The sequence below is a fragment of the Asterias amurensis genome, chromosome 11, assembly GCF_032118995.1.
Source record: "Asterias amurensis chromosome 11, ASM3211899v1".
Taxonomy (NCBI): Eukaryota; Metazoa; Echinodermata; class Asteroidea; order Forcipulatida; family Asteriidae; genus Asterias; species Asterias amurensis.
The window spans coordinates 14,607,501-14,635,100 of record NC_092658.1 but is presented as its reverse complement, the minus strand read 5'-3'; the positions used below and the strand labels follow the sequence as shown (position 1 = coordinate 14,635,100).

At 38.3% G+C, this 27,600-nt stretch overlaps 4 protein-coding genes and 1 long non-coding RNA gene across 10 annotated transcripts in view; 4 read left to right on the top strand and 1 right to left on the bottom strand.

Moving 5' to 3' along the window:
- The window catches only part of LOC139944139 (unconventional myosin-XV-like), a 67,637-nt gene extending 59,981 nt beyond the window's left edge, over positions 1 to 7,656 (top strand). For all 5 annotated transcript variants that reach the window (XM_071941103.1, XM_071941106.1, XM_071941104.1 and 2 more), the window contains 6 exons: positions 296 to 456; positions 1,044 to 1,177; positions 1,753 to 1,936; positions 2,580 to 2,663; positions 3,614 to 3,748; positions 4,448 to 7,656. In XM_071941103.1, coding sequence (XP_071797204.1) covers positions 296 to 456; positions 1,044 to 1,177; positions 1,753 to 1,936; positions 2,580 to 2,663; positions 3,614 to 3,748; positions 4,448 to 5,047 — 1,298 coding nt within the window. In that variant the 3' untranslated portion in view covers positions 5,048 to 7,656. The remainder of the gene's footprint in view (positions 1 to 295; positions 457 to 1,043; positions 1,178 to 1,752; positions 1,937 to 2,579; positions 2,664 to 3,613; positions 3,749 to 4,447) is intronic.
- The window catches only part of LOC139943859 (uncharacterized), a 295,369-nt gene that overhangs the window by 128,908 nt on the left and 138,861 nt on the right, over positions 1 to 27,600 (bottom strand). The window lies entirely within an intron of this gene.
- On the top strand, positions 8,463 to 20,483 carry LOC139944142 (26S proteasome non-ATPase regulatory subunit 12-like). The gene is made up of 11 exons (XM_071941110.1): positions 8,463 to 8,592; positions 10,786 to 10,845; positions 11,920 to 12,048; positions 12,530 to 12,637; positions 13,293 to 13,397; positions 14,673 to 14,828; positions 14,967 to 15,101; positions 15,810 to 15,922; positions 16,814 to 16,988; positions 17,321 to 17,398; positions 18,320 to 20,483. The coding sequence occupies exons 1-11, from the start codon at positions 8,491 to 8,493 to the stop codon at positions 18,530 to 18,532; spliced, it is 1,374 nt and encodes a 457-aa protein (XP_071797211.1). The 5' UTR covers positions 8,463 to 8,490; the 3' UTR covers positions 18,533 to 20,483.
- On the top strand, positions 21,551 to 26,763 carry LOC139944143 (large ribosomal subunit protein bL12m-like). The gene is made up of 5 exons (XM_071941111.1): positions 21,551 to 21,684; positions 23,576 to 23,807; positions 24,147 to 24,215; positions 24,913 to 25,056; positions 25,734 to 26,763. Exons 1-5 carry the CDS (start codon positions 21,623 to 21,625, stop codon positions 25,848 to 25,850), a joined length of 624 nt encoding a protein of 207 aa, XP_071797212.1. The 5' UTR covers positions 21,551 to 21,622; the 3' UTR covers positions 25,851 to 26,763.
- Positions 27,469 to 27,600, top strand: part of LOC139943853 (DNA-dependent protein kinase catalytic subunit-like) — a 77,640-nt gene continuing 77,508 nt past the window's right edge. The window contains exon 1 of the mRNA XM_071940702.1: positions 27,469 to 27,600. This exon is cut by the window's right edge and continues 31 nt beyond it. Within this exon, the coding sequence (XP_071796803.1) occupies positions 27,484 to 27,600 (117 nt within the window). The 5' untranslated portion in view covers positions 27,469 to 27,483.

The following is a 27,600-nucleotide window of genomic DNA, read 5'->3' as shown; positions in this document are numbered from 1 at the left end:
GTTACAAAAAGTACCCAAATCATTTAATTCTGGATCTGTTAACCAGGACAACTCACAGGTGACCAATTCAAATAAAACAAATTTGTGAAATACATTTGTCTAAACCCAATGAAGTAAAGACAACAAACAACATTTAGAGGCTGCTGTTTTCAATAGAAAGTCTGTTCCTCAGTCCAGCTACCACCACCACCAGTCAAAACTCTTTCATGCAGTATTTTGGCGAAAACAACATCCGACAACCAAAAAAGTTGTTGAGAGTTTTTAAAGTTTTAGCTTTTTCGTTTTCTTTGTTTAGAGAAACGAGTGGTTCCATTCCAGCTGTCTGACTATCTAATGGACGTCACAACTCACTTTGAAAGTCAAGACTTTGAGTATGCTCTCCTCTTCAAGAAAGTAATATGGAACCAAGCAATGACTGTCAGCAATGAGTTCCATTCCTCCATCATCTTCAATCAGGTTAGAGGATCCCTCTGTTCAAATAAGGCCAGGGCATTAATCACATGACCACGGCTTTGTAAGGTTTTAAATGACCCTTTAGGAACGAGTCAATACTATTCTATTCCTATATGCACTTTTGTTAAAGAGCAAAACAGTGTTTTTAATTCTAGACAATCTTTCCCAATTTGAATTTTCGAATTTGCAAAAACTTTTGTGAAAATGTTTTGTGCGCTTTAGGTTATGTTTATATGCGCACGTACAGAAAGATTACACGATGGTACTCATAGCTATGAATTGCATTCCGCGTATTTAAGTAAAATTGGCAAATACATGTATGAGCTTGCGCACCCAACTCCGGTCTTATACAGCTTCTGCTATGTCTTTATCAACCTTTTAAACACCCCCACGTGACGAGCTCTCCACCATTAAAAATAGCAAACTGTCTGGGGGTATTTATGATTATATGATTCAAACTGCCTCAAGCTATCAGGCAAGCTGGAATAAAGCTTCACTTTTGCTAATCCACTTATGAAATGCAGTTATTTTATTTGTCTTGCCTTGGAAGTTCGAGGAGATTCATGATTTTTATTTTCTTGATGCCACAGCTTATTCCTGATTATCAGAGCAGCCGTCTTATTGTAATGGAGGGATCTAATCTTACTGACCAGCAAGCATCAGAGACTGTCCGACTGGCCGCACTGCAGCACCGAGCAGCAGATAAGGTCCAAATACCCACACTGTGAGTTTGCTCTTAATTCATTTCATTAAAGATATTTCTACTTTTACATTAAATGTTGTATATTTGGTTTTTGCCCCGGGGTTCCTGGCTGATGCTGCTGAATGCGCTGTAGCACCTTGAAAACCTTTATCAGGTGCTAACTAATTGGGTCTCATCAGATCAGAATCCAACACTGCAAATACCTATCTTTCTGAAAGTTTGTATAATACACAGCGCCTTGTACCTTGTTTGGTAGATGCGTGCGCTATATAAGACTTTGATATATACATGTTACACCATGTGTATGTCTTAATTCTACTATCTTGATCGGAACTAGATATTTTGGAATTTGGATGATTTTCTCAGTTCTAAAAAGAGCTGTCCTGCTTTTTAATTTATACCTTGGTGGAAGGTATGAAATTAGCTGTGACTACTACTTTCACCTAGTGGATTTTTAGCCTTACAGAATTTAATGTGATCACAACCTCCCCAAAAGGCCATGTGCTCTAGGTCTTCAATATTTGATTCTCAAAACCCATGTTCCACCATGCTTCTTTGTAAATTCACACAATCATTATTTACACTTTGTGTTGCAGGAAAGACTTGCCGGGCATTCTTCCCTCTGCAGTGATAGACTGTATGAATCCTCAACAATGGTTAAATCTAATCCACGATGAACTACCCCTGCTGGAATCCATGAGTCCACACGAGGCCAGGGTGGAGTCCATTGAAATCATCAAGAAGTGGCAACTCTTTGGCTCTAGCTTCTTCGATATCATAGTAAGTATAACTCTAGAGACACAAAACAATCAAAATAAAAAACACTAGGAGTGCAGCATTTGTATTGAGAAAATAGAATTAGCCATTGCAAACTGCTTACCAACCAAAAGGATCTATAGTCTAAATGCTAAAAAATTTGTTAATTTCCTGACATTTCTTGAAGGCTAAAGACAAGGCCTTCGAGAAAGACTCTGCTTAGGGTAATAATGTCAGGCCGTAATGTCAGGTGTGACCAGGCCGCAATTTCATGGCCCTGCTCACCAAAGAATTTCATGGTTATGGTGTTCTGTAAAAGCATGTGATTCAATGGACAGCAAGTGGTCGTCAGCGCAAAACTCAGTGATAAGCAGAGAAACTGGGGGCCAAGCATGTAGGCTTAAAAGGCTTTGGATACTACTGGTTATTACTCAAAACAATTGTTAGCATAAAAACTTAAGTAAGGGTGTTTTTCTTTCATTATTCTCTTGCAACTTCGATGGCCAATTGAGCCAAAATGTTTACAGGTTTTATTATTTTATGCATATGTTGGGATACACCAAGTGAGAACAACCAAACGTCTCCAGTACCTTTAAAGTGTTTCAACTGCCTATGACAGTCTAAATTGAATTTGTTTTAATTGATGTTCATTATTGTGTTATTTCAGTATGCATCAGATTCCCGTGTTAGAGGTGGATGCTTATTGGCCATTAACAAGGCTGGAATACACTTGTTACATCCGAAGTCACATGTAAGTTATTATAGGATAGAGATTGCTGTTGCCTCATTAGTAGCATTATTACTGAATCATTTTTATTAACGTGTGTTTGTGTAAGTATTATAATCTATGACAATATGAAATAGGGGCTTAAAGCCATTATACACTTTCCAAACAGAAAAAAAGAAAAAAGTTGACAGGTTTACAAATAACCTACAGGGTTTACAGAAGGTAATGGTGAGAGACATCTCTTGAAATATTATTCCATGAAATGCTTTACTTTTTGAGAAAACATGAAAACAATTATCAATTCTCGATAGCGAGAACTACGGATTCATTTTAAACACTAAAGACACGGAGAAACGTGCGGAAACAAGGGTGGGTTTTCCTGTTATTTTCTCCTGACTCCGATGACCGATTGAGCCTAAATTTTCACAGGTTTGTTTTTTTATATATAAGTTGTGATACACAAAGTGTGGGCCTTTGAACATCACTGTTTACCCAAAGTGTCCAATGGCTTTAAAAGTAAACAGAAGACTGCCTTGCACCTGTTTCAGACAGGTGTGCGACAGTTGCGTCAAGCCAAATAGATTAGGAGTGACTCTAGGTTGACCCAAGTAAATTTTGGTTTCAGACAGGCGAACTTAACTGTTGTATATTGACTCGACTCATGGCAAGATTGACACATGAAACCAAGGCGCTCAAGAGTTGTTCAGAACTACTGCAACAGTCAATCTTTCGACTTCTAGCGCATCCAGTCCCTCCTAACTGTTTCAACTTTCATGTAGTTAATTCAGAATTTGGTTCGGCTTGACTCTGGAGCATCTGTCTCAAACAGGTGTTATTAGGCAAAGGTTGTACACTGCATGGAAAACCTGTATGTAGACTACTTAACTAGTTAAAGTATACAGGTTTTTTTTCTAGGAAAGTGCTGATAAAAAAATAGCTGTATTAATGACATGTGGTTGTTTTGTTGTTATTAGGAATTGTTAGTGACCCATGGCTTTGATGAGGTGGTATCATCTCGTCATCTCAAAGGCAATGATGGCAGGCAGTTTGTGGATCTCAAATGCGGCAACCTCATGGTGCAAAGAGTCACCAGACTCGAAGCAAACTTGGTAAGAGTTATTATCTGACATAGTAAATGTTCCAACAGATGGAAATTTGCATTGGGGATAAAGAATATTTATTTTTTGGTTTTACCCAAATACACCGATGTGTGTTAGCACTGTATACTCAGTACTTTCCCGATTTCTGTGAGAGAAAAAGAGAAATAGATTAATATTCTTGAATCGTGATGCACATTTTGATCTATTAAATTGTGTGGTACTTGCTGCTAAAATATAGGATTTGAAATACCTCTAACTACCGGGCAATCTCGGTTGTCTAGTTGGTATGACACTGCTCTAGAATGGCAAGGGTTGTGGGTTCGAATCTGTCCCGAGTTAATATTAGAAGTTTGCTATTTATTGAAGACTTTTCCATGAATTCATATGATTACAAAGAGTCACTTGGGTCCAATTTCAAGAAGCTGCTTGAGTAGAGAATTATGCTTAACACCTTCTGCTTAGTAAAGCAGGACACCAATCACAAATTGCACATGTACATGTAACACAGCAGATTGGCTGGTAATTTTATTCTGGTAAGCACAGTTTTGTTGTGCTTAGCACAGTTTAGGTTGCTTTGCAGCTCTATGAAATTGGGCGGTGGTCAATGGGGTTAAATGAAATCTAGATTTTGAACATGCATATTGAGGAAAGGTAAACACTTCGAACCTCTCCATTGGTTATTTTTTGTTTCTACGCTTGTTGTTTCAGTGCACTGAAATAATTCATGAGATTGGCCTTCACATGCAAGCCCATGCATTCAGCAAGCACCCAACCCATCCATCCGATGACATCACAGACTACAACAACATTCAACATCCCAACCAGCATGGTGACGACAGCCCACACAACCCTACAAAGCGCTGGGGAGCAGTACCAATGCCTGAGATGACTAGTGTGACCCGCTCTCCCAGTGATCTCTCAGATTGGAATAGGAGACAGAAATCCTCGCCAGCTTCATCAACTGGTGAAGCATCTGAAGCCTCAGTCTCGCCAAGAGGACAACAGGAAGCCATCTCAGCTGCTGAAGGTCTCTTCTTTAATCCAAACAAAATCCCAAAGAGAGATGGACATAATCGGACCCCATCATGGGACCAGTCATCAGGAGGGGCTTACATCCCTCCGGTCCCCCTCCCCCCGCCTCCTCCACCACCCATTGGTAACATTCTCCATATGGGTCAACCACGCTCTGCAAAGACAAGACAGTCGGCATACAAGCAAGCCCCTGTTAAAGGAGTTAGTAATGGTAGTGCTCATAATAACAATGTGTCTAGTCCAACACAACATCATTTCTATGCTGGTAGAAAGTAAAAGGCTACGGTCTTTGTATGAAACCAAAATATGAGTACATCTATTCCAATTTGAAATTCAATTCAGTTTACCTAAAGTATACCATGTTCTATTGAGAGTCGGCTGTCCTTTTCCATAGTTCTCAGCGGCACAAACAATACAAAACGACCAATGAATAGAACGCCGGCTGTCATCTTAAGAGACTCCCAGCCAGGGTCCAATTTCATAGAGCTGCTTAAGCATGAAAACCAGCTGCAACTAAATGAGTTTGAGTATATACAAACTTCCAGAAAGATAGGTTTTTAGGTTTTTATTGCAGTGATGAATTCTGAGACCCAATTATTTAACACCTTATAAGTGTTAATAAGGTGCTAAATCATTATAATACCAATTATCTTAGTATATTTTTGTTAATTAGTCTCAATTTTGGTAGATTATATAGGTGGTAAGTTTTCTACTCTTGATGTAGTGTGCCTTCAAAATTCAAATTGTGTATAAAAATAGTATTATACAAATAACCTTTAAACACCATGTGTTGAAATAGTCTAAGTTTTGGTAGATTTTATCAGTAAGTTTTCAACTCTTGATAAAGTGTGCCTTTATACTTTAAAAGAAAACCATGCAGTACCAATAGCAATATTGTTGCATGAGTTTAATGCTTCCATAGCTATACCACTTTGAGTCTTTAGTTATTAATAATAAAGTTTACCTTTTAAGGGAAGCAGTATAGGTATTTTTAAAGTTTTGAACAGATTGCTCTACTAACTATAAATTGTTTAGGATTTGTCTTGTTTTAAAGATTGTACAAATATAATTCACATAAAGTTGTTCAGAGGAGGTTATATTTTAATGAGATATGTAATGACTTATATCTGTATGAAATCAATAATTAATTTATGAAATTTGTAGCGATGACATTATACTTTTGATGATAGTGTTATGTGACTGTGTATATTTTTACAAGGAAAATACCATAATTTTGATAGATGTAAACTATAATTAGAATGGACATAGTCGAGAATATTATTGGGGTAGAAAAATAGTTTTTACTCTAGTAAGGTTTGCTAGTGAGGTTTGCAGTAACATCATGAAATATCTCTGTATGACTTGTTGTGGTTTTAAAGAAAAAAATGGTTGTGTAAAGAATGACATTTCGATCAGTGTGCTCTGATCGTCTCCAGGAGAAACTGGAGTTCTGCAGGCTGCATACATAATGTGTGCACACAGGCTGGATAGATGAAACAGAAAGAAAGAGGAGAAAAGTTTTTTTGAAAATTTATTTTAGCTCCTCTAGCTAAATAAACAAACATTTTGTAATATCCATTGCATTGGGTTTGCTTAATATATTTTAAACAATCGCAGTAAATCATTTTTTTTTTAAATTTCTTTACTTTCAGTCATGGTTTTATCAATAATGAGGTAATTCTGATTGTAGTAATTCTGTTACTTACAGTTACCCAGTCAGTAATAGGTGCTTTACTATTAAACCGTTTTTTCTTTTACTTTCAGTCATGGTTTTATCAATAATGAGGTAATTCTGAATGTAGTAATTCTGTTACTTACAGTTTCCCAGTCAGGAATAGGTGCTTTACTTTAACTTTTTTGCTCAAATAAACTGCAACAGAACTGTGAAAATAGAAAATAGAAAGTTTTAAAATAATTTGCTATTTTTGTTTAAATGCTTAGATTTTAGTTCTAGCAGTAAGCACATTCTTGTTGCACATTATTTCTGGTAATGTCCAGAATTAACTATCATAATTTATGCCAAAGGTATAATTTTCTAGGATTATTTCCTTATTTTTCTGAACGTCGTTAGAGGAGGTATTCCTTTGAATTAATAGTAATACAAAAGTTTAAACGGACAATTGCGAAAATGTAGAAGGAACACAATAGTTGATAAATGTTGCCTTATTGTGTCCCATTCCTTTGGAACATTATCAATTAAAAGTTAAATCATATCGAAAATATCACTGTTTACAGATTTACACATAACTTATACATGGTATAAAAATCATGGTGGAAAACTAAATATTTTAGCTTAAAAAGAAGAACATATTATTTAGTTATTATCTCACAAGTCTGAACAATTTTGAAAACAGTGTACACAGTCATAGAGCTTGTCGCTGTTTGACTCCTGGAGCCAAATTAATCTTCACAGGTTTGTTTTTTATGTAAATGTTGTGTCACACAAATTTAAGTGTGTCAGACTGATCACTGATGATAACTGTTTTCAACATTCAAAATGAAATTGTAATTAATTTATATTTTAACCTAAGTCTCTACAGGAGGTGCAGTGAGATTTAAGAAGTTAATAATTTTTTGTAATGCTTATAATCTGCCTGCCACTGTCTATGGTTTAACTTGGACTGTAATTTTAATTAAGAAATATTTTATAAATTTATAAGCAGTAATTAAGCTGTTACAGACATTGGGAGATTATTTATACATTAATTTTACATTCACAAACAAATTAACTGCCAAAGATTGTAAATGTAGTGTTGAAATTGTATAATTTGAAAAAGCTTTAATAAATGACATAATTTTTAATAAAATAGTATACCAACAATAACTGTTTTAACTGTGAACAACAATTACTCTGAAAGATAGTCTCATCTGCTAAAAGTAGATTAATTATTGCGATAATTCAATCAACATTTGGTTAGACGTTGTATGTGTATGCAGGACTGTAGGCCTGTAACTAGCTGAACAAGTTTTGACACTGCCCAACCTATTCCACCCTGTAATAACTACAGTGCAATTCCTGAAAAATAATGGTGTTTTCTTTTTCTGTGTACATTGTGACGTCATAGGTAACGTGGTCTATTGACCAATCACAACTGTTTTTTTTTTTAAGAAACCCATTTAAGTAATTTTTAAGTTACAGTGTTGTTTTAACATTTTTTTTTTAACAAAGCGGTCCTTGGTTTTAGAAAATTAGGAGCGGGGGCGTATTGAGATTTACTTGAACAAACAGGTCGCAACCAAATCAGTTATTTTTTCTTGTAGAAAAGTAATTTGAAATATCTAGTTCGCTTATTGAAATTATTGAAGCACGCTCTATGAAGTATGCCCTCTATCCTGTAAAAGTTTACTTCGCAAGAGTTGTGAAAAGTTCTTTTTTTCTTTGCGGATTATCCAATGTTAATGTTATTGCCGAGTGTTTTGACTCTGAAAAGCTTTTGTGGGGGAATTTCTTCTCTTTTAAATCCAATTTGCGCTAGGGACAACTTGCGTGCAAAGTTTCGTATAAGAGCGGCAAAGTAAACCTTTGCTAAACTAGTTTAAAAAAAATAAAAATCTGTAAAAGAGCGGTAAAGGGCGCCCTCGCTTGTTTTCATAAATGAGAACAGTTTTAGTATGGTCCCAACATGTCTGTATTCTTTTGTTGGCAAGTAAACCGAGATAACGCGTAAATTGTAGAGGAGACGGGATACCATACAGCCTCCAAACAACCAAAATCCAAGATGGAGGACTCTAACATCGGCGATGGACGGCTCCAGAAAATGGAAGTGGATTACAGCGAATCGGTGGATCGCAGAATCCCAGAATGTCAAACACTTGCTAAGGTTTGTTGTTGAGTATTAGATATGGTAATGTCGATAAGAATGGGGCATGTGGACCTCGCATAAACGGTAGAAACCACTCGCTATTTTGCAAGTCATTTACTCATTTTGTGCGGCTTACTCCGTTAACCAGTTACGATATGTTAATTTTGCGTGAGGAACAGAGGAATGATGAGTTGATTTGACAATTCGTCGACTGATTTATTCTATTAATTTTAACGGGGGAAATTTGTATTAAAGCCATTGGACCCTTTCGGTTCAGAAAAAAAAATTCACAGATTTACAAATAACTTACAGGGTTTACAATTTCAGAAGGCAATGGTGAAAGACTTCTCTTGAAATATTATTATTCCATGAAATGCTTTACGTTTTGAGAAAACAGCAAAACAATATAAATTCTCGTTAACGAGAATGACAGATTTTAATTTTAATCTTACGCTGTTTTATAAGTTGGGCCTGTGATTGAAGGGTTTTAAACCATTCCCATTGATCACAACGTCAGGACAACAAAGGTATACAGGATGTTAGTTCAACCCTTTATCTAGTTCCGAGTGGTATTTCATTGGGATCTAATGTTAAAAAGTGTGATTTTTTTCAGCCGACATCGGCCGTGGTCCTGCCGATGGGCCATGACAAAATGGTCCCGCTTTCATTGAAACCTTTAATTTGTTTCGGCCTTCGAAAACCATTTTTGTTGACATTGGTTCTCAAACAGTGTTGTAGCTAGGACATTTTTAGTGGTGGGCGCAGCTAAATTTAAACTTGGTCAGAAATTGCGAGCAGTGCGCACGTACTTAGTTGTAAGGATTGTTTTTAGGGCTAAATATTAACATTCCAATCGTGCCAAATGCACATTGTGTAAGATTCAAGAATCACAATTTTTATATATTAACAATTGTTATTACAAAAATGTGTTAATACAAAATAATTGTGATGCATTTGTTGTGAACAGACTGTTTTTGAAATAGTTTCTGCTATTTGCTTGTTGTAATCCCGCCGCGATAAAGTTGAACTTAAAACTTTGAAGGTGGAGTAACTGTCTCGATAGTCTCATGGTACAGTTTCATTCTCAGCACTAACTGAAGCTGCACGAGATACTTTTATATCATCTTCCAATCTTTTTGCGTTTTCCAAAAAAGTCGTCCAGCTTACCGTACGTTGCGAGGCCATCTTAAAATTTACACAGATCTCATTCAAGTTGAAAACCCAGCGCGCTGTCATGTCACACGAGTGGGCGAAGCGAACGTGTTTACATGCCTACATCCGGGACACGCAGACTCGTACACTACACTTTACACAGCCCTTGTACTGTTGTGTGGCGATACTGTTTGTGTGTACATGGAATGCGTAAAATTCCCGCGAAAACCTCACGACTAGACTTGCAGTGCACTCTAGGGTCTACCACAGCACGCGCTGGTGTACACCACATGTACATACATACTTCGTGTACATGTGCACGGTACCAGCACTGCTGTCAGCCTGTATATCTAGACGGTACGCCTTCTACACTGTACTATAGTTCGTTCAATAAAAACGTCAGGGCACTTTTCACGAAGAAAGCTTCACAAGATGGCAAGAGGCAAGTTACGTGGGAAAACACGTTTGAGGTTTTTGTTGCTCGTAATTCTGGCTCAAAAAAATTACAAACTGCATTTAAAATGACAAAACACGAAAAAACATGACATGTGATGTCTTGCAATGTGATCAATATCAGTAGAACTTTTTATTTTTTATTAATTTTGGGGGAAATTTTGTGGTGGGCGGCAGTCTATTTTTCAGCTGACATGGCTGAAGTGCCGGGCGGAAATTGTCAGTGCTGGGCGGGCCCGCCCACCGCCGCCCACCGTGGCTACAACGCTGTTCTCAAACCATTTAAATTTGTTCTTAACACTTTTGTGTACTATGAATTTATTTTACAGACGAAATGATTGTTTTATGTAGTGGATGAATGGATGATTTTGACTGATCGTTTAGCACACATTTATTCACAAACACCTATTATTATGTCTATTTTTAATGATTATCATTGGTGGGAAATGATCAATAAAATGTTATGGGCTCACTGGCTAATGCTGTAAACTAAATAAGAGTACTTGGTTTAAACATCTGATTGTGTTATACATATTACTAGTGTGTAGGCTATCCGTTGTGACACGTATTAAAAATGTTATTATGATTTTATTTTGCTTGATCTAGGATGGAAAGCTAAGTGAGGCTTTGGAAAGTCTACTGTCGCTCGAAAAACAAACAAGAACTGTAAGTTGTTTTTACTAAAAAGAAATTGTTTTAAACTCAGGGACCCTTGAAAGTGACTAGCACTGTGACTCAAAGCACTGAACATTTTGAGAGAAATTTGGATGTGGGCGGAGAAGCCATATTGAAACCCAATCGATGTGGGAGGCGTCAATTGGAACTTTTTTGACACTAGGTGGCAGCAGACTTAATGTAAATCCATTGTTCGTGATAATGTGCTCATCTTGGAAACTACTTGGACAAGGGAAATTTATCTGGTAAGTCTGCTGCCACCTAGTGTTCCAAAGTCCCACATTTGAAGCTTGATTCAAACTATCCACAGAGGTGAAAAGCAGCAGCAAGAAACCCAAACTCTACAGTGGTTGATTGTGCAATCCAATCGAGTGCAACTTGTCATTAAAATACAACTGTGTTCCCAAAAGTCAGATGGGTTCTAATCAGGGTTGTAGATAGATCAATGTTTGTGGTGGGCAATAAATCAACTTTATTTTAAGTCAAGCAGGGGCAAGCAGACTAACACAATAATTAATGTTAAGTTATGGGACCAGTATTGCTGAAGTAGGGCATGGTTTCCAAACTGTGTGGATGAAGACGATCAGAGCATACTGATCAAAACAATGAGTTGAAACCAACGGTTTCAGAACCACCCCAACTAAATAGAGATAGTCATTACATGGTGGTACCGCAAACTATTCCATATCAAACTGTTTGTGTTATGGGGGCAATACAATAAGTTGAATGGCCTTTTGACTGTGTTCTTTCTCTGTGACATTTGATACTTTGTATCATGAGCTGTGTCTTAGATCAATGCACAGTGGACAATATTTTGAAATCTGTGATGGGTGGCACAGTGTATTTTTGCTCAGAGCGCTGGGCAATGAGTCCTGGGCAGGCCTGCCCAGCACCGCCCACTGTGGATACAACACTTGCTCTAATCCCATTACAAAATGTAAACAAGCAGCCACCAATCTAGACACATACATGTATGTCACTCACTTTTCCTAAATAGTTCTCCACAATCCACTTTCAGCTTTTAACATCTGCTTTGATATTTTTCTGCTTTTGTTCTATCATTAGGCAGCAGATATGCATTCCACAGCACGAATTCTTGTAGCAATCGTCAGTATGTGCTTTGAAGCCAAGGAATGGGGTTTACTGAATGAGCATGTACTGCTATTGACCAAACGACGCAGTCAACTCAAGCAGGTAATTTACAACGAATCAGAGACTCGCCTCTCCAAATGATTCAAAGATTTATTACAAATTTCAGCACCAAGGCCAAAACCATGGCAATAACAGATGCCATTGCCTCCATGGCTTATTAATTCTCTATGTAAACAAATCCAGTGTACTTAAGAGAAGGGTACTCAGGTGTTCCTGGTTTGATTGGCAGTATATTGTGCCACATCACCTTGTTAACCATTACATGGTGCTTTAAATGAATAGGTCTCATACTCCAAATTGTACCTCTACATACCTAACAGGAAAAAATACTGTGCATTTTGATACACCACTAGGGATGTGGTAAAGCGCTGTATAAGAACTTAGTATTAGTAATATTATTATTGTAGAATTTCAAACAAAAATAATAATCAAGGGAAGTTTTCCAGCATGACTGTCTTTATAACATGTAAGTGAAAATCTTTTAATGTCTTTTGTTTTTATCTTGCCATTGTTATGCACATAGGCTGTTGTGAAGATGGTACAGGAGGCATGTAGTTATTTAGAAAAAACGCCTGATATGGAGACTAAGCTGAAGTTGATTGATACCCTGAGAACGGTCACAGCTGGAAAGGTAAGCCCAGGAAGACTAAAGGAAGAGATAATAATAATAATTTGGGAGACTAATCATCCTTACTCGCAGCTAGAGCTGAATTGCGAAAGGACACGGCTACAACGTGTTCGAGAAGCAGGCATGCAAGGGCGCCTTTGGCTGCCAGCCACATCAACCCGTTATAACCACATAGCACAGCCAAGATAGAAAGTGTTTGATTTTTCCCGAGGGAGGAAAACTGGAAAGTCTGGAAAACCCTTGTGGCACAGCAGAGAGCCAACGCACAACTCAACTCACATGGCTCTGGCCGGGAATCGAACCGGGGTCACCTTGGTTAGAGGCGAGCGCTTTACAAACAAGCCAATCGTGCCACCCAAATGAGAGATGATGAGTTTATAGGATTTGAGGCAATGTATGGTGAGGTATCAATATATATTTGGTTTGCTGTAACACAGTCTTCTTGACGATGACTAGAGCAAGCTAGTCAAAACGTTGAGACCAATCAGAAGAACTGACCCGCGGTAGTACACTTAATTCTGATCCTATAATAGGCTAAAGTAGTAGTCCCAGACAATTTTCTATACCTTCTGCCCGGGTAGTAGTTTAAAAAGCAGGACAGTTGAATTTTCCCCATTTCTGGTTTGTTGTATGACACTGAATAATTTGATAATTGCAGATATATGTTGAGATTGAGCGTGCTCGTTTAACGATGACCTTGGCCAAGATTAAGGAGGGTCAGGGTGAGATCACAGAGGCAGCCAGTATCCTTCAGGAATTACAGGTGAGTCTAGGATGAAATATTTTACATCCTGATGTAGGAAGTAAAGCTCCAAGATTGAAATACAAGTCTGATCACTGTTGAGTCACAACAAACTTAAAGACACTGGACACTATTGCCAATTGTCAAAGACTAGCCTTTACAGGTGGTGTATCTCAACAATGCATAAAATAACAAACCTGGTTGTCGACCTTGCGAGATCATAGTGGAAAGAAAACACCCTTGTCACATGAAGTTGTGTGCTGTTAGATGCTTGATTTCGAGACCTCAAATTCTAAATCTGAGGTCTCGAAATCAAACTCATAGAAAATTACTTCTTTCTTGAAAACTACATTACTTCAGAGGCAGCCGTTTCTCACAATGTTTTATACTATCAACAGCTCCCTATTTCTTGTTACTAAGTAAGGTTTTATGCTAACAATAATTTTAAGTAATTACCAATAGTGTCCACTGCCTTTAACACAGTCATAATAATATCACAACCGAGTCCATCACAAAGCGGTCATTATATTCCAAATTGCATGTAGAGATATAGTCTTGGAGGTGTCTGTAATATGAAACTTTAACAAAAGCAATCCAGGTTTTCGTTTTTTACAAACAAGGATCTGTCACTAGAAACATTTTGAGAACAAACTCAAGTCCTTGATAAGCATTGGGCATGCGCTTTGCATTACATGTGCAAACAAATAGCCAAAAAGGTGAAGTAAAGATTTATCAGAGCCCAATATCATGGCTCTGCTTACTGCGGAACTCAGTGCTTACAATCACCATTCTCTGCTTACTGTGCTGGTCCCAAATTTCTGCACTAGCTGTGTAACAAGAATGCCTATTAACATGGAGTACGCATGCCCACAATCCCATGCCAACCCCTGAAATACGCTTGACATAAGTGTAGAATTCCCTGTTCTGTAATGGCCAATTCTTTGCTTGCGGTAAGCAGAAACATGAAATTGGGCTCAGGTAAATGGGTCAATAGGCTGTACTGCCCTATCTTATTGCTCTCATCCTGTTATTGTTGTAATTTTCCTGTATATAATAATAGTTATTGATTTTTCTTGGTGTTCAGTGTTTTTATCGTAGGTCTTTTGTGGTCTTGTGCCTTTTATATACTTATATTTTTAACATTGGCCTCTTGCCGTGACTTTTGAAATGTTTACATTAGCCAATAAACCAATTAAAAAAGGATCAAATTTAAAAACTTTGCCATTGACATTATTGATATTCTTTGAATGTTTTTTTTGTGATGCAAGGAAAATGTCACTCTGTTTTCCATTGCAGGTTGAGACTTTTGGTTCCATGGAACGTAAAGAGAAAGTGGAGTTTATCTTGGAGCAGATGCGACTATGTGTAGCTACTAAAGACATTATACGCACTCAGATTATTAGCAAGAAAATCAACCCCAAGTTCTTTGATTCCACCGAGGAGAGTATTCAGGTAAAGCTAATAATTTAATAAACTATTTTATATAAATGTGTAAGGTTTACCACATACAAAAAACAAGGGATGTTTTTGTATGACCATTCCGGAACCCTTTATCTATTTTTTTTATTTTATGTATTTGTGTCTTCACAGGAGCAGAAATTGAAGTTTTATAGATTGATGATTGAGGTGGATCAACATGACGGTGCATACCTAGATATCTGTAGACACTACAGAGCCATTTATGATACGCCAATCATTAAGGATGACCCATCGAAATGGAAGGAGGTAAGAAACCATAGCAGCCAGCATTTACCCTTGCTTACGATAAACAGCTTTATGACATACATTTGTAGAAAATTGTCTTAAGGGCCGCCCCATTAGCACAAAATGGCCGCTTACATGCTTTATGAAATTGGGCCCAGGAACCGCATCCAGTGCGCTAGACCGCTCAGCTACTGTGAACGCTCAGTGTTAGTCTATTAATGTGAGGTCACATTATCAATTTCTCAGTGGCCTACTCTGAGTAAAATCAGTTTAGTTGAGATCATGCAGTTTTTTTTTTTTAGACTTGTCCAAGCGGAAGCAAAAGTAGATGCAAAAATGCAAGCCCAATTTCTGCTCAAGAAATTCTGGTTCGCATAGTTTTGTTGTGCTTGACTACTTTTTGTGCATGAGCTTCTCTATGAAATTGAGTAGTATATTTTGTACCTGGCTCTAAAACTTCAAAAATTCTTATATAGCGCATTTCACAATAACCGTATCAATGCACTTTACATTAGTGCCTGGTCATTTGGCCAATAACATCCCTTTAATGTTGCTCAGCTCCCTGTGGAGTTTCAGCCGGAGCAACCTCTACCCTCGCAGGTACCCATTTATATCTAGGTGAAGAGAAGCAATTATAGTTAAGTATCTTGCTCAAGGACACAAGTATCACAACCAGGATTGTAACCAACGGCTGTCTGTTTTCATGGAGAATTTTTGTTGTGTGTACAGATATCCAAACATGTGATTCTATACCTGGTACTGTCACCGTTTGATAATGAGCAGTCCGATCTGATCCATCGAGTAGCTGCTGATAAGAATCTTGATGAAATACCAAAATACAGGTAAGATTAAAAGACTTCAACTAAGATATGGGTCTAGAAGATAACTTTTATATCAGTTTTGGAATGAAACCAAAGGACCCTAAAAAGTGACTAGTGCTGTGACTCATAAGCCTGACGATACCTGCAGGCCTGGAATTTTATATTTGAAAGGGCAAGGCCATTTTCATTTTGCAAAGGGCACTTTCATTAGAAAATCTTAAAGTCAGTGGGAAAATTTTGGAAGGGCACCAAGGCAAAGACCAGGTACAACAGAGGCTATGGCCTGCGTGTTATACCAGGCCAGTACCTGTTTAGAGAAGATGATAATACTAATTAATAATAATAAAAAACTGTGCTTATTTAGAAATATTCCAAATGAGGCATGATCATAGCATGATCATTCTTAGAAGCAAACACAGTTTGGATGATTTTGCTTTTTCTGTCGCGGTCCCCAGGATATGGAACAGTGTTCCTTACAATATCAGACAATCACCAAAAATACAGACTTTCCAGACATCACTCAAATCTCACCTGTTTACAAGAGCTTACTGGACGACGCCATGAGTAATCGTCATTGGAATATGGCGCCATATAAATGTTATAATTGATTGAAGACTTTGAAAGGCCTATACTTGGCTCAACGGGAAGCCGGGAACAACGTCACACTATTTGTTGCGCCATCCAGCACACAATGCAATAATCTCTCAGGGAAGCAGTGTTTGCTCTGAAAAGAACCGGTTAGGTTGAAGTCACACTATTTTACGATCCTTCTTACAATGATAGCCATATGAAGCTTGGACTAGTGTTGCCTTGCAGTCATTTTTGAACCAGGTTTCTCTCTTTGTGATGACAAACTACAAGCTAGTGAACAGATTTTGAGTAGTAAAATCCCTATTCCATTCTTCTTTACAGGGATTTGTTAAAGTGTTTTACCACTCAGGAGCTGATGCGATGGCAACAGGTGTGTGCAATCTATGAGGGGGAACTCAAGAAAGGATCCACTGATAGTTTACCCACAGATGTCTTCAGTGATAATGAGCAGGGTAAACAACGCTGGAATGACCTGCGGAACAGAGTCGTAGAACATGTAAGTGTCCGTGTCCCAAACATGATAAACATCGGCGATTCGATACATCTTTGCCACACAGCTTAATGGCAATGGCTTCTGACTGGCACCCCCAAACAAAGATATGGACACACTAGCGAGACTGCCAATATATGGCTAGATAGCTCAGTTGGTAGAGTGTTGGTCGTTAATCCAGAAGTCTTTGGTTGGAGTCCCACTCTAGTTAATTTTTATTTGTTCAACCCCAAAGTTTGATTATGTTTATAGTACAGCTTAGGCAGCTTCAGTCATTGTTGCACACTTCGTTTTCTTTATCAAAATGATTTATCTTGAGTTGCATTTTATGTTGACAGAACATCCGAGTAATGGCCAAGTACTATGAGCGCATCACTTTACAGAGGATGGCCGAGCTATTGGAACTTGCGGAGAGTGTAAGTTTTTTGTTTCTTATTTAACTGCTTTACAACAGACACCGTGTTTAGACGCACAAATTTGAAAGTTGCACGGTTGGGGACAGTATAAACATAAAATTGTGACGTCTGTGTGTGTGGGTGCAAATGAGGTAGCAAGCTACTATGAAACAATCTGTGTGGGGCAAGTTCAGTTGACCCATTTTACCTGACGTCACCATCAGAATAATCTTGCATGCACCATATTGGTGGGCAGAGTCAATGTACGTTATTCAATGAAGTGCGCATTTTAGGCGACGCGTCATTTACACGTAAACCTATTGACCACCAAACATGGTGAGCGTGGCACAGTCGCCGCGTGTGACATGCGTGCAAGGTGTCAATAGAGGATGACATGTTGACTTGCCCAGAAGATTCATTGCGTAATGTGCACCTTGCATACACAAAGGGTGACCTCCATCGATGGATGGGTACAAGCAAGGACAAAGGGCGCTGTAATAATTTAACCAAAACACCCTTTACCAAGAATATAATCCTATATTTCAGACCTTCGTTCCTTTAGTCAGACATACCTGTAAATAGGCAGTGGCCGATACCCCACAATTCTCTTAGAAGGTCACATTGCAGGTAACAGACTCAAGCAAATACCAAGCACTTCTGTGTAGAGTCTGGCATACCATCTGTGGCAGCAGCAGGACACTTGGCAAGGAACAAAGACCTATGGAGACTCGTAGTTGGGAAGCCATCTCGGGAGGACGGCTATGATGATGATGTCCTGTAAATTGTTGGAGCTGTGGAGCTAATATTGTCTGCTTTGTAAAGCAGCTCAATGAAATTGGGCCCTGGTTATTAAGAAGAATACTGACCTAATTTTCCGTTTGTTTCATTCCCACAGTGTCTCAAGTTTTTACTTACTCCTTGTAATTCTTATTTTGATAACAGGAGGCAGAGGAGTTCTTATCTAACCTAGTCATCAAGAAAACCATCTATGCCAAGGTAGACCGCCTCGCTGGCATCGTTAACTTCTCCCCTGCCAAGGACCCCAACGAAATCTTGAATAACTGGTCCAGCAACTTGAATGAACTCATGCAACTGGTCAACAAGACAACCCACTTGATCAACAAAGAAGAAATGTTACATCAATTCACTCGTTAAGTTGCCCCACTATGGTCTCTGCTTACCCTGAATTATCAAACAAGGTCTCACTTTCATAAAGTGTAAGCACAAAATGATAAGCACAAAAAAATTGCTAAGCACAGAAAAGTATTGCTTAACAGAAATAGGTTACCAACCTTACATTGTTGTGACTGGTGCCCGAATCAATGTGTGCTGAGCAAAAAAAATTGTCAAGCAGTATTTTCTGCTTAACAACTTTGTGAAATTGACCCCAGGGCCCAATTTCATAGAGCTGCTTAAGTACAAAGTTTTGCTTAAGCAAACAAATCCTTGCCTAGTAATATCAGATTACCGGCCAAGACTCCACTCAATTGTTATGCTAAGTAATAAACAGCTAAATACCAGTCACAAGCAATGTATATGGCATGAAATTTTGGCCAGTAACATGTGTAAAATATGAAATTGGCCCCCGGTCTCACTTTGGATGATGAACAGACTTGCTCGTTTACGTAAATGTTATCACAGCAGTTTGAAAAACTGACATCTTTAGTTGCACTCTTGGCTAGCATGACAGCAAAAGATTCGAAGTGAACACCTATCTGGTCACAGTAAATTAACACTGTTTCTGCTAAAACCATAAATGCTTGTTGCTGTATTCCAAGAAACATTTTTTACTTACAGACTTGCAAATAAACATACCCTTACAATTGTTATACTACTGGAAAGAGTATCATTAGTAGTAACAAGAGTATGAAGAAATACATAAACCTATAAATTGCTAAAAATGATCATAGTAACGTACTACTTGTACATTACACAAAAGTCTTGATGCAATTACAGTAACAGCATGTTAGGTTAATTGTTTACTTTTTTAACGTTCATAAATTTGAAGACCAAGGACCAAACTGCTGTTTTAAGCATTTGCGTGTTCTACGGAAAATCCTGTAGTTAGGCAGAGCATGAACATTAGGAACTGTGAGCTTAAAAAGAACTTTAAGTTTCAACTTAAGTACATTTGTTAACTTGTGAATAAGGGTCCGTGAATAAGTTCGGTTGTAAATACAGTCTGGTAGCTTGACTTGATTGGTCACAAGCGGATACTTATTTTGGATTCAACAGACATAATACAGTGCTGTTTTGTGGTTTAGGGCAAGCTTTTGTATAGCTACCTCCACATGGGCAGCTTAGTACCACTGTGCAAAACGCATTCATTCAGAATTGCATATGAATGCAAAAGCTTTCCCTGAACTATGTGACATGGCAAATCTGTAGTCTGGGAATTCAAACTTTAGCAGTCACTTGTGACTATAATGTACACCAGACGTTATTCAAATCTAATATGCAAATGGCTTATTGGAGACTAACATTAACAAGTTTTCAAGTGACCTCTAAGGGACCCTTCCCATGAAATATGCTAATCACATTCACGCATGCGTATAGACCCTTTTGGTTGGCAAACGCCATAGAGTTGTGCACTAAGCAGACGCGCAATTGCGTCTGCGTCATGCAATCGTGCTGCGTCACGCACTCATTAGCTGTGTTAAAAACAGCCCGATGTTCCCCCATTTTGCCAACCAAAGCGTTAGTGCGCACGCGCTATGTGTAATTTACATATTTCATGGGAAGGGTCTATTTAAGTCTTGTTCACTTTGCATTGGCTACTGGGTTAGAGCTTGGTGACAAGGAAGGAAGATATTCATGTTTCAGTCCAAGCGAGTAAATAGTCCACAAAGAGTAAATAAACTCTGTTTACAGTGTATGTTATTATTGGTTTACATAAACTGAACTTACTACTCAAAAACTTTTACAATTTACAACAGGAAAGTCTTGTTTTGCATTATCAGTCAACAGTTTTTTTAATAAAAGTTGCACGTAAAGAATTTATTATGTTAAAACAATGTAATAATAATGTCATAGTTGTTACATTAAAACAAATCCCTAGATGTCATAGTTGTTACATTAAAACAAATCCCTAGATGTAATAAATACATCCAATGCGTATGACAGTCTCACTGAAAGAAATTTGTTGGCGTTTTAGAGATTTCAAACAGGATTTTAAACAATAAAAACAACGCTGTTCAAATGATTTTAATCCGGAAGCTTTACTGATTATGGAAGTTCATACTAAAATTAAGAAATATACGAAGCATGGTGTTTTTGTTTGGAGTTTCTCCACTAAGCCACAATGATGATTTCAGCTGTCCTGCCTAAAATGACTGTTCTTGCAAGTTGCTCCTGGATACTTGACATGCTGGTAGTGATAGCTTCCATTGAAGTGAGTGCATCGCTGACATGTTCATGTAAGTTTGAGTCCTTTTACTATGCTCAAAATAGATTGGTCTGAACTAATGTTACTCCACGTTGAAAAATTATTTTGTATTCTGCCTGCAGAGAATGAGCTTGCTCTAGCTTTCAAACTTGTTGGTTGTTTTTATGTCATGAACTGCTTTGTTCAAGTCCACTGCAAAGAGACATTGAGTAATTGGGACAGATGGAGAGCAGAGGTGGTGGGACTGAGTATTGAGTTCAGTGCGCATTAGTTAACTATGTATGTCTCAAGTTTAGCTTGATGTTGGCATTAGCCATTAGAGTTATGGTATCAGTAGCTAGTAAAACCTCTTCTTTGACACTTTGCTTTTTAGCAACTTCTCTGTTAGCTGCAGCAGAGGAACAAGTCCTGAAATCGGCATTTTTTGGACTCTCAAGAACTGTTGAGTACTGGGAAAACAGGAGGGCGCTATGGCTGTGGTATTATTTATTTTGCAGAAAAATTAACCACGCTCTTACGTAATCTATCCGTGCAGCTAGCAGACCATCGAAAGTTTGTAGGTGACAAACTACGTCACTTAGGAGCAGACCAATCATAAAGCATTAATACATGCCTCGTACACGTTGTATGCGCTAAAAAGTTTGTAAAACACGCCCATTTATGTTAATTAGCCTTATCTAGCCTAGGAAAAAATCCGCAGTTGGTCCCAATTCACGGCTAGCTTTCGTAAAATGAAATCTGGTACCCCGTCTTTATACCCTATCTTTCGTTATGTAAGTGCGTACAACGTGCACGAACCACACGAACTAACTAGGCATCCACACAAACCATTCATTTTTTTGCTACAAATCATCGATAATATGAACGCTATTTGTAGAAGCTGTGCTCCTATTTTGAGGCGGGCATTGGGCAGCAGTCCAAGGTAAGAGGGAAACAAGGGATTTAAGTTGATATCCAAATTCTATGTAGAGCACAAGAAGTGGCTGGAAGTCGTAAAAAACGTGAATAGGTTGATATCTCTCACGCGTTAAACGACCTATGGTTCAATGAATTTTGGAATCAGGAATCTCTCTTTTTTTTTTTTTTAATCTCGCCAAAATTAGGCTCTATGTGTCCTTTGATGTACCAATGACAATGTGTAATCTTTCGACCAGAGAATCCACTCCGCAATCTCAAAAATTGTTAAAAATGATAAATTCTTACCGTAATTTCAGAGTCCCTATCTACTGTACGTGTTACTCCTCTGCCAACAATAATTGAAAATTACCCGACCTCGTTTTGCGAAAATGCGTCACGAGAGGGCGGGTACGATCTGTGATTTGTGTACAAAACATACACAGAACCAGGAAGCTCGCACAGGGTACCAGTATGTACACTTTTTGCACACAGCCGTTTACATACTGGTACCCTGTGCGAGCTTCGTGGTTCCGTGTATGTTTTGTACACAAATCACGGATCGTACCCGCCCTCTCGTGACGCATTTTCGCAAAACGAGGTCAGGTAATTTTTAATTATTGTTGGCAGAGGAGTAACACGTACAGTAGATAGGGACTCTGAAATTACGGTAAGAATTTATCATTTTTAACAATTTTTGAGATTGCGGAGTGGATTCTCTGGTCGAAAGATTACACATTGATACATCAAAGGACACATAGAGCCTAATTTTGGCGAGATTAAAAAAAAAAAAAAGAGAGATTCCTGATTCCAAAATTCATTGAACCATGGGTCGTTTAACGCGTGAGAGATATAAACCTATGAGGTTACGGGAGACGATAGCCGGATGAAACCGAAATAGTTCTAGGAGTAGGTAGAAATCAAATAGACTTCGTTATTTTGGGCATGTAGGTTGGTTCGTTGGGGTCATAATTATCGGATACACTGATTGATACGAGATCCACTTGGCATTGTACTTTGAATTTGATGAGGCAGACTTTTTTTATTTAATTTATGATTTAATTTTAATTAATTAAGTAATTAACCTAACTAAATTAAAAAGTGATTGAAACGGGTTCAGATCAAAATTATGTCAGCTTTTTATAAATTTATACCAGCTTTTTAAATTTTATAAATTGATGACAAATCGTGTCACAATAAATATACACTTAATTGTTAAAATAATGAAAATTCATACATATTCAATCTGGGCCCAATTTCATTGCTCTGCTTACCACCGAATTTGGCGCTTATGATCACCATTCTCTGCTTACTGTGCAAGCGCTAAATCTTGGCCGAATTTAAATGGGTCTGCTTACCGTAAGCATTGGCAATTAATCGGCGCTTATGGAAGTAGGTGTTGAAGTCCTACTTGTATAAGACAAGAGATTTCACAGGTTATTTTTGGGGGGAATTTGTGTGTGTGCGAGTTCATACTCCTCACTACGAGGCATTCTACTCTACGCTTACACAGCTAGTGCAGAAATATGGTGCTTGCACATAAAGCGTAGAATTGTTATCGTAAGCGCAGAATTTGGTGATAAGCAGAGCCATGAAATTGGGCCCTGTTGAAGCAAAGATTGCCTAAAACTATGAGGTTCGTTCCGCTGTCGTTATAGTGGAACAAACCTCATAGTTCTAGGAGTAGTTGAAGTCCAGGTATGCAAATTTTAGCTTTATTCCTTGTTTTGGGTTTCTCAGCTGCCCCATTGAAAAATTAAAAAATACAATAGAAACATTTACTATTCCTTGCATTTACATCTGTTTTGGTCAAACTGCAGTATGCTTGAAGTATTGAAAGTTGTATCTGATTATTCACGGTCTCATTTGACAGAAACTGAAATCCTTTACAAAGCAGCTTTTTTTTCATAATATTACAGATTATGCCGACTTCACAATGCCAAATTTTCAACACATCGGGTCTGCAGGGTGCTGGCAACCAACCACAGACTACAAAATGCTCCACTGACGTTAAGGTGCTACAGCAGTGATGCAATCCCAGCGCCTCCCCTTGATGGAGAAATCAAATATCCAGAAAAGATTTCCAGAATCGTAGAGCAGATTTCAAGCCTCACTGTGGCAGAGGTTGCGGATCTGAATAAATTATTAAAGGTAATGCATACAATTTAAAAAAAAAAAGGTTATCAAAATGAAATTTGTTCATCAGCGATTTGCCTACATGTATGCAGTCCTGATACTTCACAGAGGCAAAGAAGGCGATTGCCTCAATGCCCAAGGTCATTGCCTCTGTGCCCTTGCAATGCTCCAGTAGAAATGTACAATTTCCTCATAGGGTGCCCTTTACCAAGGCGAAAAATGCATTGGTGCCCTTGCCCTTTCAAAAACTAAACATACATGCCAGTGTATGTTTAATCACGTAACAACTTTTCACCTTTGTTTTTGCAGAGAATTAGTTCAAGATAATAATTGTTTTCTTTCGTAACCCAACAGCAAACATTAGGAATTCAAGATGCTCCAGTTATGTCTATGGGAGGTTTTGCAGCACCCGCCCAAGAACAGGTGAGTTTCCCATTATGAGGGCATAATATACCAGTTAAGTCGCAGTTAACGATGTTAAATCACAGTTAAGTCACACTTTTGAAAGAGCAACCAAGCCTGGGCTTCCTGCAGGCACGATTTGTACATAGTTCAATGGAAGAAAACATAAAATTTTCAAATTTATGATGAAATGTGGTGAGGGACATCTCAAAACTTGTTCAGCTCTTACTGTTATAACTCTTGGATTTATGTGGAAATCATGACAAAAAGTATAAACTTTCCCATATGACCACAGTGCAGTATCTTGCCTGGTAGAAAAGCCCATGAATGTACATGGTCACACTTATTGTAAACAAAGGTCACATTGATACTTCTTTTCAAAAAAGAAAATTTTGGTTTTTACCCATACACCGATGTGTGTTAGCACTGTATACTCTCTGTACACTGTAGCACTTTCCTGAGTCCTGTGAAAAAAATATCACAGGCGTATTACTCGGATGGGATTTGATCCCTCAATCCCTCGACCCCACGACCCTTGCAATTCTAGAGCAGTGTCTTACCAACTAGACTACCGAGATTGCCCGGTAGCTAGAGGTAGTTCAAATCCTATGTTTTTGGCAGTGGGTACCGCAACGATATAAAGAAAATTATTGTACTCTATTAGTCTGATATTCTTCGAGATTTAACGAGTGAATTTTCACTTGTTGTTTTAATGCAGGAGGATGATGAAGATGCTGATGTTGTCGTTAAACCAAAAGAAAAAACCCAGTTCACCGTGAAACTCACCAAATTTGATGAAACGAGTAAAGTCAAGCTCATCAAACAAATAAAGGCTCTAACCAGTGGCATGAACCTTGTACAGGTAAGTGTGTGTGAATATGAATTTTGAACTTCAGTACTCGCCGAGCCCAATTTTCTGTCTTCCCCATCATCATCATCATCAGTTAGCATCATGCATTTATGCACCGGCTGCATGACTGGTGAGAAGCTTCTAAATAGACCGATCTTGAGCTGCCACTTCTGCCTCCTCCATAGGCCACCCAGTGCCCAGTCTGGAGAGGTCCCTCTGAATTACATTTTTCCGTGATGTCCTAGGGCGCCCTCGTGTGCCCATAATGTTCTTGTGTGGTGGAAAAAGGAGATTTAATAGTAATAACAATAACCAGTCTTTATACAGCGCTTTTAATAGCGTCTCAAAATGCTTCCAAAACTAATACCCCTGGTCACTGGGTCTTAAATCATGCCTTAAACCATCTCAGCTCCCTTGGGAGTATACAGCCTGTGCAATTTAGCCTCGACTAAATCAATCACAAGAACCATCTCTGGCCTAACAGTTACCCATTTATCCCTGGGTGGAGAGAAGCATGCTAGCTCAGGGACACAAGTGTCACGACTCCCGAACACACACTTTGCTGAACAGAATCACAAGAGCTTGAGTTCGTTCGGTGCTCTCATCCGCTCGACCACAGCACCCTTCATATTTAATAATAATATTGATTGTATTCTCACTTGATGTATTTTGTTGTTTGTATTGTCTAGGCGAAGAAGTTTGTTGAGTCCGCACCTCAGGTAGTCAAAGCCGATGTCAGCAAAACGGAAGCTGAGGAGATGAAGAAACAATTGGAAGAAGCCGGGGGTAGCTGTGAAATTGAATAACCTTCAACCCTGGGAAGGATCCCTTCACTGTACATTATTAAATTGTCAACCACAATCCCAATCTTTCCATCATCCTTCAGAGACGTTGCATCTAAAACTGATAATGGCTTAAAACTAATTTCTTGAATTCAGGAAATATGCATAGAAACCAAACTGTGAACATTAATTTCAGGCCTGATTCTTCACACAGTTAACAAAGGCAATTGCTTCCATGACCCCTGGTCATTACCTTTGTGCTCTTGAAATTGTCAAGTACAAATTTAAAATTTCCTCATAGGGTGCCCTTTACCAAGGAAATAAAGCCTTGGTGCCCTTGCCCTTTCAAAAACGAAGGACACAGGCCTGTTAATTATTTCCTTCATATTTTAGGTTGAACAAAGGAACCATGTTGGTGGGCTTGCTATTTTGTAAAAATGTTTGTTAAGGGTTGCCAGTCAAAAGCAACTTGTAAAACTGCCATGTAGCCCTAGCCAGGGATCACACATCTTTACTTTTTATTTTGTAATCTATACAAGTGAGTTGATCTCATTGTAAATTTGCTCACAAAAAAAAGATTATCTTAATTTATGGCATATCTGGTGGTCTAGTGGTAAGACATCTGCTCTAGCAATGAAAGTGGTGTGGGCTCGAATCCAATTCAAGTGATTTGCCTGTGGATTTAAGAGTAAAAACCAAATTATATGTGGTGGTTGCTTGACAAAATTTTGCCCTGTGATACAGCATGATGTCTTAGTGAATATTCATTTGTGACCAATCAAGTCACTGTACCAGACTTTCAATATCTTACACACAAATAGCCAATTGCTTTGAGATTGGGTTCTTTTTGTTTTTGTTTTGTGGATTTTTGTTTATTCTCCTAATGTTTTCACATCATGTAAAGTAGTTGAAACTAGTTGGAAGTTTGATTAAACAATGAATGAATGATTGTATAACTGACTCAATTGTTTTTCATTTTGAAGTCTTGCGTCTTACTGGATTATTTTATGAAAATTAAACTTCAGCCTCCCTCAGAGCAAAGCTCTTCAAACGTTTGGCTAGAAGTTAAGCTACATGAAGTGCTAATGTTTGGATAATGACCTGAATACTCGGGTCGACATTTCAAGACCTTTGATATTTCTGTCTAAACAGCTTCATTTTGCCAGAAACTTCTCCCGACTCTGATGACTGAGACTAAATTTTCACAGATGTTGTTATTAGTTGTGATACACGAAGTGTGGGCCTTTGGACAATACTGTTTACCGATGTTGTGCGATTGCTTTAACAAAAAAAATAAAGCTGATATCCTTTTCAAATTCACGGCATGGGCTTAGTATTTTGGCACCAGGGCCCAATTTCATAAAGCTGCTTAGCAGAAATGAGCAGGATACCAGTCATAAACTGTGCAAAATACATGGCACTTTGACCGGTAACCTTATTCTGGTTGTGCTTAGCTACTGTTTGTGCTTTAAGCAGGCCTTCCAAGTGCCATAGCAAAACAGGCATTTTCCAAACGGCGGAGACACAAAACGGAGCCTGCTAACCGTGATTTCTAAAACGCTAAAAATAGCAGCCGATATAATTGACCGATAGAGGGCGCTATGTCATAACATTCACTGTCCGACGAACATGCGCTACCGCCTGCTCGGAAGCAGTAATGGCAGTTGCAGAATTACCCAATAAATTAAGCGAGTTACACGGACTGGTATCATCAACAAGAAGCCAACATGCAGCTGAAAAGGCTCAAGAGGTTGTTGTTGATCTGGCGTACATG

Bases quoted from the DNA above. Each gene is read 5' to 3' on its own strand.
- LOC139944142 (XM_071941110.1), top strand. From the start codon at position 8,491: ATGGAGGACTCTAACATCGGCGATGGACGGCTCCAGAAAATGGAAGTG. The intron at 12,049-12,529 runs GTAATTTACAAC...TTATGCACATAG, and splicing joins GACGCAGTCAACTCAAGCAG to GCTGTTGTGAAGATGGTACA. The intron at 13,398-14,672 runs GTGAGTCTAGGA...TTTCCATTGCAG, and splicing joins GTATCCTTCAGGAATTACAG to GTTGAGACTTTTGGTTCCAT.
- LOC139944143 (XM_071941111.1), top strand. From the start codon at position 21,623: ATGAACGCTATTTGTAGAAGCTGTGCTCCTATTTTGAGGCGGGCATTG. The intron at 21,685-23,575 runs GTAAGAGGGAAA...ATAATATTACAG, and splicing joins GCATTGGGCAGCAGTCCAAG to ATTATGCCGACTTCACAATG. The intron at 23,808-24,146 runs GTAATGCATACA...GTAACCCAACAG, and splicing joins ATCTGAATAAATTATTAAAG to CAAACATTAGGAATTCAAGA.